The sequence below is a fragment of the Echinops telfairi genome, unplaced genomic scaffold (genome assembly GCF_000313985.2).
Source record: "Echinops telfairi isolate 266 unplaced genomic scaffold, ASM31398v2 ScPeMD7_7458;HRSCAF=8496, whole genome shotgun sequence".
Classification (NCBI taxonomy): domain Eukaryota; kingdom Metazoa; phylum Chordata; class Mammalia; order Afrosoricida; family Tenrecidae; genus Echinops; species Echinops telfairi.
In genome coordinates, this window is record NW_022111358.1 from 38012051 (window position 1) to 38023613 (window position 11563).

An 11563-nucleotide genomic window follows, 5' to 3' on the forward strand; every position below is an offset into this window, starting at 1 on the left:
AAGAAAAATGAGGAGCTGATTCCAAGAGCCCAAGCGGAAAGCAAATGTTTTGAGAATGATGCGGGCAACAAATGTACAAGTGTGCTTTACACAATTGACATATGTATGGATTGTGATAAGAGTTGTATGAGCCCCCAATAAAATGATTAAAAAAACAAAATATGTGTTTTCCAGTGGTCTTGGGCGGCCCCCTGTGAAAGGGTTGTTTGACCTACAGGTTGAGAACTGCTGCCTTAAGTCGTTAAGTCTGATACTAGTCCATAAGTCCTTCTTCAGATTCACAGAGCAGTGAATTCACATGCAGTGATATAGAATGCAGGAATCTCACAGGCCAGTGGGTGGAAAGTCGGGTGGATCCAATGGTGTGGAAGCATCCCAGAGCTCTGGCAGGTCTCAGAGTGGCTGGCCAGCAGGAAGGTGAAGGCAGAGGTACCTAGAGACCTCTTTAGGAGAAAGCCACACCTACAAGGAGGCACTGTCAGGGTGCAAACTGATTGACAGGTTGAATACCACCCCTACACCTTTATATATCTTCAAGTTGACATGAAATGTTGTAACTCCCACATATCTGGTTTACAGAATTGTATGCCGACAGTTCCCGGGTTATGAAAGTCTAACTTACAGACAACTCTTTCTTGTCCTTAAAACCAGTCTGTCATGGTTGACTAAGTAAAAGAGGATTTGAAGTTTGACAATTTGCCAGATTCAGCAAGGGACCCAGAATGGGAGCAATTGCCGCTGGCAGCCTTGGGAAGGGAAATTCAGATGAGGCAGAAGGAGGGAGCCTTCCAGTAGGAGTGTGGTGTGTGGGATGGGATTGCTGCCGGGATTGTGGGAGGGCTGTACACATTCAGTTGGCTGCCATCTTTGAGCAGAGGTTGCCATTTGAGCTGGATACTAGCCTCTCTGAGCAGGACAGCCCTGCTTCCAACTGTGGGGCTGACTGCACATGCCGGGACAAGGGATGTGGTTGGCAGGCAATGGGAAGAGGGAAAGGAAGTTACCAGCAAGACCATTCTGTCTATCTTTCTAGTTCACTGTCACTTTGAAAGTCTGGGTCTTTTCTGGTGGAGCTTCTGTGGCCCTGACAGAACACGGCAGAACTAGTTCAAAGCCCTGACAAATCCTTAAAGGAACAGATCTCATTTGTAACACAGGGGCATTCTATAATCGAGTTCTTTGCACCACCACCCCCCACCCCTTTTGTTGCCAAAAACAACATTCACAGTCAGAAAATCAATTCCCACTCTTCATAATGAAGTGGTGGTTGGGTTTAGTTGTCCATTTATTGTTGAGTTGTTTGAATTCTTTATCTGTTCTAGGTACAAGTAATTTATCAGATTTGTCATTTGCAAATATTTTATCCCATTTATCACAGTGCCTTGTTCATACCAGGGGTGTGATAAAATCTTACTGAATAAATACTTGAATGCCTCAAAATTTTATTTCTACTGCAATATAGTTATAACATTAGAATTCTTCAGTTACACATCAAAGTTCCATTTCTGTGCCTTCAACTTATAAAGATATATTCAAATTCTATTGATAATTTTTTTGGTATTATATCACCTTTTGGTTCCTCACTCTGATTAGTGAGGTGTGTCAAATCATTGTGATTTGGCATGTTACAGAAACATGAAACTTGGTATTTTTGTTTCAAACTGCCCTATTTTTCTCTCTGGTTTTTAGATGGAGAAGGTGGAAGCAGATCTAAGTAGGTCCAAGTCTCTCCGCGAGAAACAGTCCAAGGACTTTCTGTGGCAGCTCGATGACGTGAAGAAGAGATATGACCAGCAGGTGGGTCTTCCTCTTGATGGTGTTGTAATTTTTTATGTACATGCATCATCACTTTCTAAAATTCCATATTATAAAATCTCTTCATAATGAAAAAACTTCAGAAAGCTTACTACCAATACATTTGAAATATTTAAAACATTGTTTATTTCATTAAAACCCAGGAACAAGGGCTTCTTCACTGTCTGGTGAAGTCTAGTTCAACAGCTTGTTGATCTGAAGGTTGAATGGAAACTCTTATCGTAGGTCTTGAATTCTACTCCTGTCACAACACTGCTTCGAGTTACTCATTCACTTGGTTGTGTCTAGAATCTATGGTGTGCCAGCCACCGTTGGACACCGGGGTGTGCAGTAAGGGGATGGATAGGATTCCTATTCTCACAGAGCTTACATTTCAATGGGCAGCCAGACCACGAATTAATGAAAATGAAATACTATTGGAGTCCTTCATTAAGAAAGAGAGAGGACACATCATAGACTTTGGGATGACAAGGGTGGTGAAGGAAGGAATTGCCAACCCTGGTGGCACAGTGGATTCTAGCATTGGCCTGATAACCAGCCCCCTAGGAAAAGCCTGTGGCAGTGGCCTCTGTGAGGACTTGGAGCTTCGAAGACTCAGAGCAGTTGTGCTCTGTGCTCAGTGAGTGTCTCACTCACTGTCCCTGCAGAAGGAGAGGGTCAGCAGGAAGGAGGATGACCATCAGGGAGGTGGAGTGATAAGTGCTCCACTGGGCTCAAGCACAACAGTGACTGTAAGGGTGGTGCTGGGCCGGGCGGCATTTTGTGCTGTTGTAGGAGGGTTGCTAAGAGTCAGAATGGATTCACAGCAATGGGGCTTAATGTTGGTTTTTAAGTGTTGAGGGATGCCCTCTGCGTGGGGGCCATTTTTTTCTTCTAGTTTGTGTATCTCTTTTATTATTCCTTTTAAAAAAAACTAATCATTTTATTAGGGGGCTCTTTTTTTTTCTTCTTTTTTCTTTTTCTTCTCTTTTTTTTCTTTTAACAATCCATCATTCAATTATATTAAGCACACTTGTACATATTTTGCCATCAGCATATCTAAAACACTTTCTACTTGAGCCCTTGGTTTCAGCTCCTCTCCGCCCCCCACTCCCTCTCCCACCCTCCTACCCTCATGAATCCTTGATCAATTATGTATTGTTATTATTATTTCGTGTGTTACACTGTCTTTTGTCTCCCTTCACCCATATTTCTGTTATTCATTCCCCTTGGGAGGGGCCTATATGTCCCAACTTGTGATGGGTTCCCTCTTTCTCCCCCTGCCCCTCCAGCCCCCACCATCCCCCTACCCTTATGATATCAATACTCCCACTACTGTTCCTGATGGCTTTATCTGTGCTGAGTTCCATGTATCCAGGGCTCTTATTTGTACCAATGTGTGTACTCTGGTCTAGCCCGATTTGTAAGGTACAACTGGGTCATGGTAGTGGGTGGGGAGGAAGCATTCAGGAACTAGAGGAATGATGTGTGTTTCCTTGGTGCTATACTGCACCCTGGTTGAATCGTCCCTTCCTTATAACCCTTCTGTGGGGGGATATTCAGTTGTCTACAGATGGGCTTTGAGTCTCCACTCCAAACTCCCTTTACTTCAATTGTGTTTTTTTTGTGTGTGGATATTTTGATACCTGACACCTGATCCCTTTGACACCTCATGATCACACAGGCTGGTATGCTTCTTTCTTGTGGGCTTTGTTGCTTCTGAGCTAGATGGCTGCCTGTTTAACTTCAAGCCTTTAATACCCCAGACACTATATCTTTTGATAGCCGAGCACCATCTTCTTTCTTCACCACATGTGCTTATGCACCCATTTTATCTTCAGCGATTGTGTTGGGAAGGTGAGCATCAAAGAGTGCCAGGTTTAGAACACAGTGTTCTTGTGTTTAGGGAGGCCGTGAGTAGAGGCCCAAAGTCCATCTGCTATCGTAATACTTAACATGCAAATCTATGTACATTGGTCTCTTTCCCTTTCATTACAAATTAGTATATTTACATATCTACATGCCTATAGCTATTCCTCTATAGTTTTTGCCTCCTAGTTCTTTCCTCTGTTTCCTTGTACTTTCTTCCTGCCCCACTATCATGCCCACCCTCCATTTGGCTCTCAATAATTCTTCTCCGATACATTGCACTTGCTCAGACCCTACCAGGCATTATACATGCTCTTCGCCATCAATTTTAGATCTCTTGTTGTTCCCTCATCCCTGAGTTTGTTGGTTACCCCTCCCCACCCCTCCTCTCCCATGTCCCCCTGGGACCACTGGTCCCATTGTTTTCTCCTGAGAATATTTATCTGGCCTATCTTATATAGATAAACATAGAGCGAAAGAGAAAAACAAAACCAAACCAAAAAATGATAGATAGTTGAGGTCTGTCTGCTGTCCCTTATGAGTGTTTTCCAATCGATCTGGTCAGGTACAAGCCCTGTGCCATGCTTCAGAAGTCTATTTTCAGGATTCCTCCGGAACTTTGTTACTTTACTTCCCTTGCTGCCCTATTGCACTCCCTTCAGCGGGGCCGACCGGGCACACTTTCCGCACAGTGTCTCCAGTGCTGTGGGGGGCCATTTGTGTGATTAAATGAGTCTTTCTTGTTTTCTTTTGTAGTCTTAACTTGCCGGGCACTCCACGGCGCCACTGCTGATGTCCTCTATGATATCGTGAGGTGGCGCCCGTCAACACTGCAGCCACAGGCTGGGCAGTCCCCAGGGTCTCTTTAATAGTCCCAGACCGTTCTCTGGCCAAAGATCGGTGCCGCATCTGGCGCGCAATGCCGACGATCTCATCGAACGTGACGCTCCCACTGTGCTCAATGTTCTTCTGCTTCTTCCTGTCCCTGGGTGGTGCCTTGAGGGCTTGGATGGTGAGGGCAGAGGCAGAAGGCACCGCTTCAGTCTGGGCCTGTCTGTTCTGAGTGGTCAGTTTCACAGTCATCCTTAAGCCCTTCCCGTCACCGTTGCCTGGGCAATGTCATCACCAACCTTCTTTGGAGACAAGCCCAGGGGGCCGATCTTGGGGGCCAGCGCGGAGGTGGCACCGACTTCCCCACCGGTGCACCTTAAGTACACGACTTTGATCTCGTTGGGGTCGAACTTGGGCGGCATGACGGAGGCGGCTGGTGTCGGATGAACCCAGATGCGGGACTCCTGGGAGCAATGTTTTGAGTTGGCTTTAAATCAGTCTTTCCTCAAGAACTCCCGATATGTGGAATGGGGAGTCTGGTGGGAAAGTAAGTTTCCCAGCATGAGGCTGTTGAAGCATCAGTGGGGAAGGTTATGGAGGGGTCATGGACATTCGGTGGACTGCCCTGCTGCTAGGGGCCACTTCTAGATCCAAGGTTCTGCGCCTTTCTCTTGGTTTGCTCGACAGGGCCCTTAGCCTCTCTGTGCGTCTCTCACTGGGTGGAGATTTCTCTGGTCCTGCCATTGACATCCCATTGCATGGGGGCCTGTCTAACTGGATTTTCCTCCCCCCCCCTCAGATGCCACCTCAGTGCCTGAATGGCAGCTCTTTTAATATCCTTACTTTCCTCTAAAACATTCAATGCCAGACATGACCATGAACGGATGTCCTGCCGGAAGCGGCTTGAGGGGCTCCTCACCAAGGGAGGCCCCTACTTCTCAACCCGGGCAGGTGTCCCCAGGGGTGGGGAGTAGGGGCCCAGGAGTGTGTACAGTCATGGAGTGTTTCCTGGAGTGCAGGGTGCACTTGATGATGTTGTGGGAAAGCAAAGTCATTCCACTGTTGAGCTAACGGTTCTATTAAAACAAACATAGACTTTCCTGTTTGGTAAAATGCAAAGCGCTCATGAATTTTTAAGATAAAATAGGACATTTCAAAGAAAATTCCAGCTTGCAGAAGCTGCTTGAGGCGATGCCCCCAGATCCCCCAGGGGGGTACTCTTCATTTCATGGCTGCTAGAGGTGCTTTGGTGGAAAAGTTTTAGAAGCACTTACCCAGTCTAATCCGCACACTTTATAATGAGGGAATTGACATCCAGAGGAAATGAATGACTTGTGCCTTCTGGGCCTCAGTTTCCTTATTCATTTCTAATTTTGAGCTCTTCCCAAATATAAAGCATCTTACCAAGGCTGTGTCAGGGGAGGGGACGGGTGGTTAAAAAAAAAAATCAAACTGGTATTTCAATATATCTTAGCCAGAATGCAGGTATCAGATGTGGAAAGAAAAACATCAAACACGTGGAATAAATCAATACACAAGTACCCTGGAAAGCCTGGGCTTTCATCAAGACTGCCCGGGTTCTTTCCTGTGTGACCCATTGGAACAAAAAGACCATTCTAGTTTTCAACGACTCCAACACTTTGCCCAAAACGCATTCAAGTTAGACGCAAACACGCTAGGATTTCCTGAGCTATGGAGATGGTTTTGGCAATCCCGTCATATCATTCTTGAATCTCATATTTCATTATACCTTCTCTTTTCACTACAAAGCATCTAAAGGGACATGCACTTAAGTAGATAAAGAAGCGGTTATCATTCCCAAGAAGAAGAAATACTTATTGTCCATGATTATTCAAAACAAACAAACAATCCTGGAAGGCCAACCTTTTCAGGATACTATTACTTGAAACTTGAACTAATTTCGTACCAGAAGGCCAGAGCAAAGAGAAGGTGGAAACCGTACAAGGTTAACAGGTGGGGAACTGTCTGTGAAAATTGGTTGTAATATTTTAAAAGCATTCAGTGCCATGCAATTGCACAGTATGGTCCTTTCGGAATCTTTTCATTATCTGGATTTTAGATGATTTAGTTTAATAACATAGGTCTCTCTGATATTAAACTGTTTAGACTGCACTGCAAAAAGATCTCATAGAAATCAGGAGATGGGGACAGGGAAGAGAACAGGTTTGCCAGCGCAGCCCCCAGAAGGCAGAGGTAGAGGTCTGGGGCAGGACCCTTCACCCTGGGGGATCCAGGGTACCGCTCCAGGAGCAGCAGGGCAGGCCGCAGCCGTCCTGGGTGAGGAAGGGAGGAAGGTGCATAGAGGGTTATGGACTGCAAGGTAGACGGCAAGAACATGGACAGGGGGGCTCATGAAAATGAGAGTGTGTGAAAGTATTTGGGTGATGGCAGGCATGGTCTGGCTAGAGTTTTAAAAATGTCTCTTCACAAGTGAGGTTCCAGATGAGGTTAATGACCATGGATGTATGTATGGGTCTCTTGAAATGTTCTTTGATTCTCTTGTAAGTCAACTGATTGGTAAGGAGAGACTAAGCCCTGGAAAAGGACATCATGCTTAGTAAAGCAGAAGGCCGGGACCAAAGAAGACCCATGGGGATGGATTGACACAGTGGCTACAACAACGGGCCCAACCATAGTAATCGAGAGGTTTGGTGAAGGACTGAGTATCATGTCCATGGGCTGGCCATGAGTCAGGACTGATTCAACAGCACTTAACAACAACAAACATGTGTATATGTTACTGCTGCTTCAGTATGCTACTATCATAGCATTTGTTTGTTTGTCATACTATGGTGGCTTGGGTGCTGCTGGGATGCTGGAAGCTATGTCCCTGGTATTTCAAACACCAAGAGGGTCTCCCACGCTAGACACATTCCAGCATAGCTTCTTGACTAAGAACGTGAACAAGGACTTGCCTCCCCACTCTGGAGGAAGTAGCCTCTGAAAACCGTACGTGTCCATTTGAAACACCATCAGCTACCGAAGGCCTGTGGCACGGAAGCAGAGCATGGTCTGAGATGGTGCCGGAGGAGGGGCCCCTGGGTCCAAAGGAAGACGACCTCATAGAATGCTCAAACTATAGAACAAGATCAGTGATACTACGTGTAAGTAAAATATTTCTGAAGATCATCCAATAAAGGTTGTAGCAGTACATCAACCGGTAGCTGCCAGAGGTTCAGGCAGGATTCAGAAGTGGCCATGCAACAAAGGATAACATATTGCTGATGTCAGATGCATCATGGCTGAAAGCAGAGAATTTAAAAAAAATGTGTCTACTTGGGTTTTATTGACTATGTGAAAGCATTCAGTTGTGTAGATCATAACCAAGTGTGGATAACCTTGAGAAGAATGGGGATTCTAGAACATTTTTAGTGTGCTCAGTAGGAACTTGTACATGGGTCAAGAGGCAGTCGTGTGAACAGAACAAGGGGATACTGCATGGTTTAAAATCAGAAAAAGGTGTGCATCAGGCTTGTATCTTCTAACCCTACTTATTCAATTTGTATGCTATGCAAATAATCAGAGAATTTGGCTTATATGAAGAAAAATGTGGATTGGAGCAAGGCTTATTAATAACCTGTGGTATGCAGATGGCATGACCTTCCTTGCTGCAAGTGAGGAGGACTTGAAACACTGGCTGATGAAGATGAAGAGTCACAACCTTCAGTCTGGATTACGAGTCAATGTAAAGAAGACCAAAATATGAAGGTTGGCCATGAATAAAGATGCTCGCAGAGCTGAGGCAGATGAATTGGGCTGGAGAAGGCTATGGAAAGTTCCATGAACTGCTGAGAGGAAGAAGTACACCCAGAGCGCTCCTGAGAGACTAAGATAGCGTGACCTTTGTCTTACACACGTTAAACATACCGCCAGGAGGGACCAGTCCCTGGAAAAGGCCGTCGTGCTTGGTAAAGTGGTGGGGCAATGAAAAAGGGCGAGGTCCTCTAGAAGATGCATTGACACAGTGGCTTCGTTGATGGGCGCAGGCATAGGAACAATTGTGAGGATGGCACAGGACCAGGCAGGGTTTCATTCTGTTGTACAAAAGCTCTCTATCAGTTGGAACCGACTGGATGGCACTTAACAACAACAGCAGCCGTTATAGGATTCCTTTAATGGTGAGATGATTAACGTGCCCCAGCTGGTCATTGCTAGCTACTGGCTAGCAACTAAAGAGGAATGGGAGGGAGGGAGGGAGGAAGGGAAGGAGGGAGGGGGGAAGAAAGAGGAGCTGATACCAAGGGCTCAAGAGAAAGAAATTGTTTTGGAAATGCTGATGGCGATATATGTACAAATGTGCTTAATACTATTAAATGATGGATTGTTATAAGATTTGTAAGAGCCCCCCAATAAAATTATTAATAAAAATATATACACATAATTTTTAAAAAGGACTTTTCTAGGTCCACCCTGAAGTATAGTGCTGTCCGTGATAGTATAATACTTTCACACCTATAAGGAAGACAGTTAATGTGACTATTATCCAAGTTTACATGTCCACCACTAAAGCAAATGGTGAAGGAATTGAGTTTTGCCACCTCCTGCAGTTTGAAATTGATCAAATATACAATCAAGATGCATTGATAATTACTGGTGACTGGAATGTGAAACTTTGAAACAGAGAAGAAGATCTGGTAGTTGCAAAACATGGGCTTAGTGATAGAAATGACACCAGAGATCATATGGTAGGATTTTGTAAGACCAATAGTTTCTTTATTGCAAATACCTTTTTCAACAATGGTGACTATAAACATGAATTTCACCAGATGAAATACACAGTAATCATGTCAACTACATCTGTGGAAAAAAACAACAATGGGGAAGCCCAATATATATCATTAGCCAAAACAAGACCAAGAGCCAACTGTGGGACAGACTATTAATTGCAAATTGAAGCTGAAGAAATTAAAACAAACCCCGAAGAGCCAAAGAAAGACCTTCATGTATCCCACATGAATCCAGAGACCATCTCAGGAAGAACAGATCTGATGCATTGAACACTGATAACTGAACAGTAAGACCAAGTTGTAGGGTGACATCAAGAATGTCATATATGAAAAAAGCAAAAGGTCAATATACACCAAAAATGAAAGAAACAACCAGAGTAGATTTCAAAAGGGATTCTGAAACTTGCTCTTGAATGTAGAATAGCTAAAGCTACAGGAAGGAATGATGATTGAACATAGTTCAACATAGTTGAATAGAATATACCAAAAGTGGCTGAAGAAGACAACTTCTATAATAAATATTCAAAGCCCTGGAATTGAAAAACCAACTGAGAAGAACAAGCTCAGTATTTCTGAGTATGGAAGAACTGAAGCAAAAAAATGTAAATTTGGTTCTCTAGGGGACAAACTGAATGACACAGAAAGCGTGAAAAGAATGGAAGGATTATTTTCTCACCAAAACGAATTTAATATTAGAAAGCATGTAAAAAATAGTAAAAAGGAAAGAATATGAGAGGAATACATCCAATCATTTTAGCCCAAGCAATTGGTTGCTATTTAGCCATTTCAGGAGGCATCATATGATCAGAAACTATAGTGTTGAAGGAAAATGTCTAGGCTACATTGAACCACTGGTGAAAAAGAAAACTCCAGGAATTCATGGAATATCAATGGAAATGTTTCATCACAGGGATTGCAGTGTAGAAGTGTTCATCTATGCCAAGAAATATGGAAGAGATCAGATTCATGTTCATTCCAAAGAAAACTGATCTAGTGGAATATGGAAATGATCAAACAGTATCTTTAATATCACATACTAGTGTGAGCATACTGATTTTACTGCTCTTTGCTGTATTGCACTGCACAGGTAATACAATTTTTATCAAGTTGAAGCTTTCTGGCCCTGCTGATATGATGTGGTAGACTGCTCATTCCCAAGTTCAGCAGTTTGAACTCACCAGCCATTCCATGGGAGAAAGATGAGACTTACCGCTCTGATAAAGATGGACAGCTTTCGAAGCCCAAAAGGCAGTGATGCTCTGTCCTGCGGGGTCACTATGAGTCAGAAGTGACTGGTGATCATGAACTTGGTTTTGGGTTTAGCAACACTGTTGAGCAAGTCAATTGACACCATTTTTCCAACCACGTGTGCTAACTTCATATCTTTGTTTCAAAGCCTCGCAATTCTCACAGTATCTCAAGCATTTTCATAACAAGGTTATACATTAAATAAAATACAGAATAGTATAAGCATCATTTTTAAAGGTATCTGGAAACAGAAAAATTTGGATACCACTTTATTGCTTATTCTATTTGCTTTATTATGGCAACCTAGAATCAACCCTGCAATATAGCTGAAGCATGCTTATCCAATTAGGATGAAGACAAAGAATGGTAGCAGAAGTCGAACACTTAACCCTCTATGTCACCAGGGCCCCAAATCCTCAAGTTGTAGAAATCTCAGCATCTGTGAAGTGCAATAAAGAAAAGAGTGCCAACGGAGGACTGCCGGAAATGTAAGCTAGATTCAGGAGAGGACCTAGAACAAAGGTACCATTGGGTGTGAGATGTCCATAGCGCCCCTCAATACTACAACTTGATGCTTGACCTTTTTCTTCAATTTTGTCAGTTTGAGATATGCCACTCGTGCCCTTCCCTTTGCTTTTTTAACTCTAGGTCTGTGCACATTTCTTAATAAAGCTTTACTTGGCTTTCTGGAGCTGTCCTTTGACAGTTTCTGTCTAGATCTTCTCTAATTTTTCCCTTTTTTACCCGATTTTCATTAGCTAGCTCAAGGGCAAGTTTCCAAGTGCTTTCCTGATGTCACTCATACCTCTTAATGCCAGCTTGTCTCTGGTTATTAGTGTTCAGTGCATCCAATCTGTTCTTGAGATGGTCTCTAAATTTAGAGGGATGTACTCAAGTTCATATTTTGGTTCATATCGAATTGTTTTAATTTTCTTCAGCTTTCTCCAGAATTTACACATGAGTAATTGACAGTTTGCTCCACAGTTGGCCACTGGCCTGGTTCTTGCTGGCAATGCTCCAGGGTCTCTTCCCACAGCTGTGGTCTGTGTGATTCATGGGGGGCCTGTGAGCAC

General features: G+C 43.7%; 1 protein-coding gene and 1 pseudogene across 1 annotated transcript in view; one reads left to right on the top strand and one right to left on the bottom strand.

Annotated features, from left to right (window-relative positions):
• CEP112 (centrosomal protein 112) overlaps positions 1 to 11563 on the top strand; it is a 462158-nt gene that overhangs the window by 157165 nt on the left and 293430 nt on the right. The window contains exon 20 of the mRNA XM_045299484.1: positions 1690 to 1797. Within this exon, the coding sequence (XP_045155419.1) occupies positions 1690 to 1797 (108 nt within the window). The remainder of the gene's footprint in view (positions 1 to 1689; positions 1798 to 11563) is intronic.
• Positions 4422 to 4949, bottom strand: LOC101646380 (annotated as a pseudogene).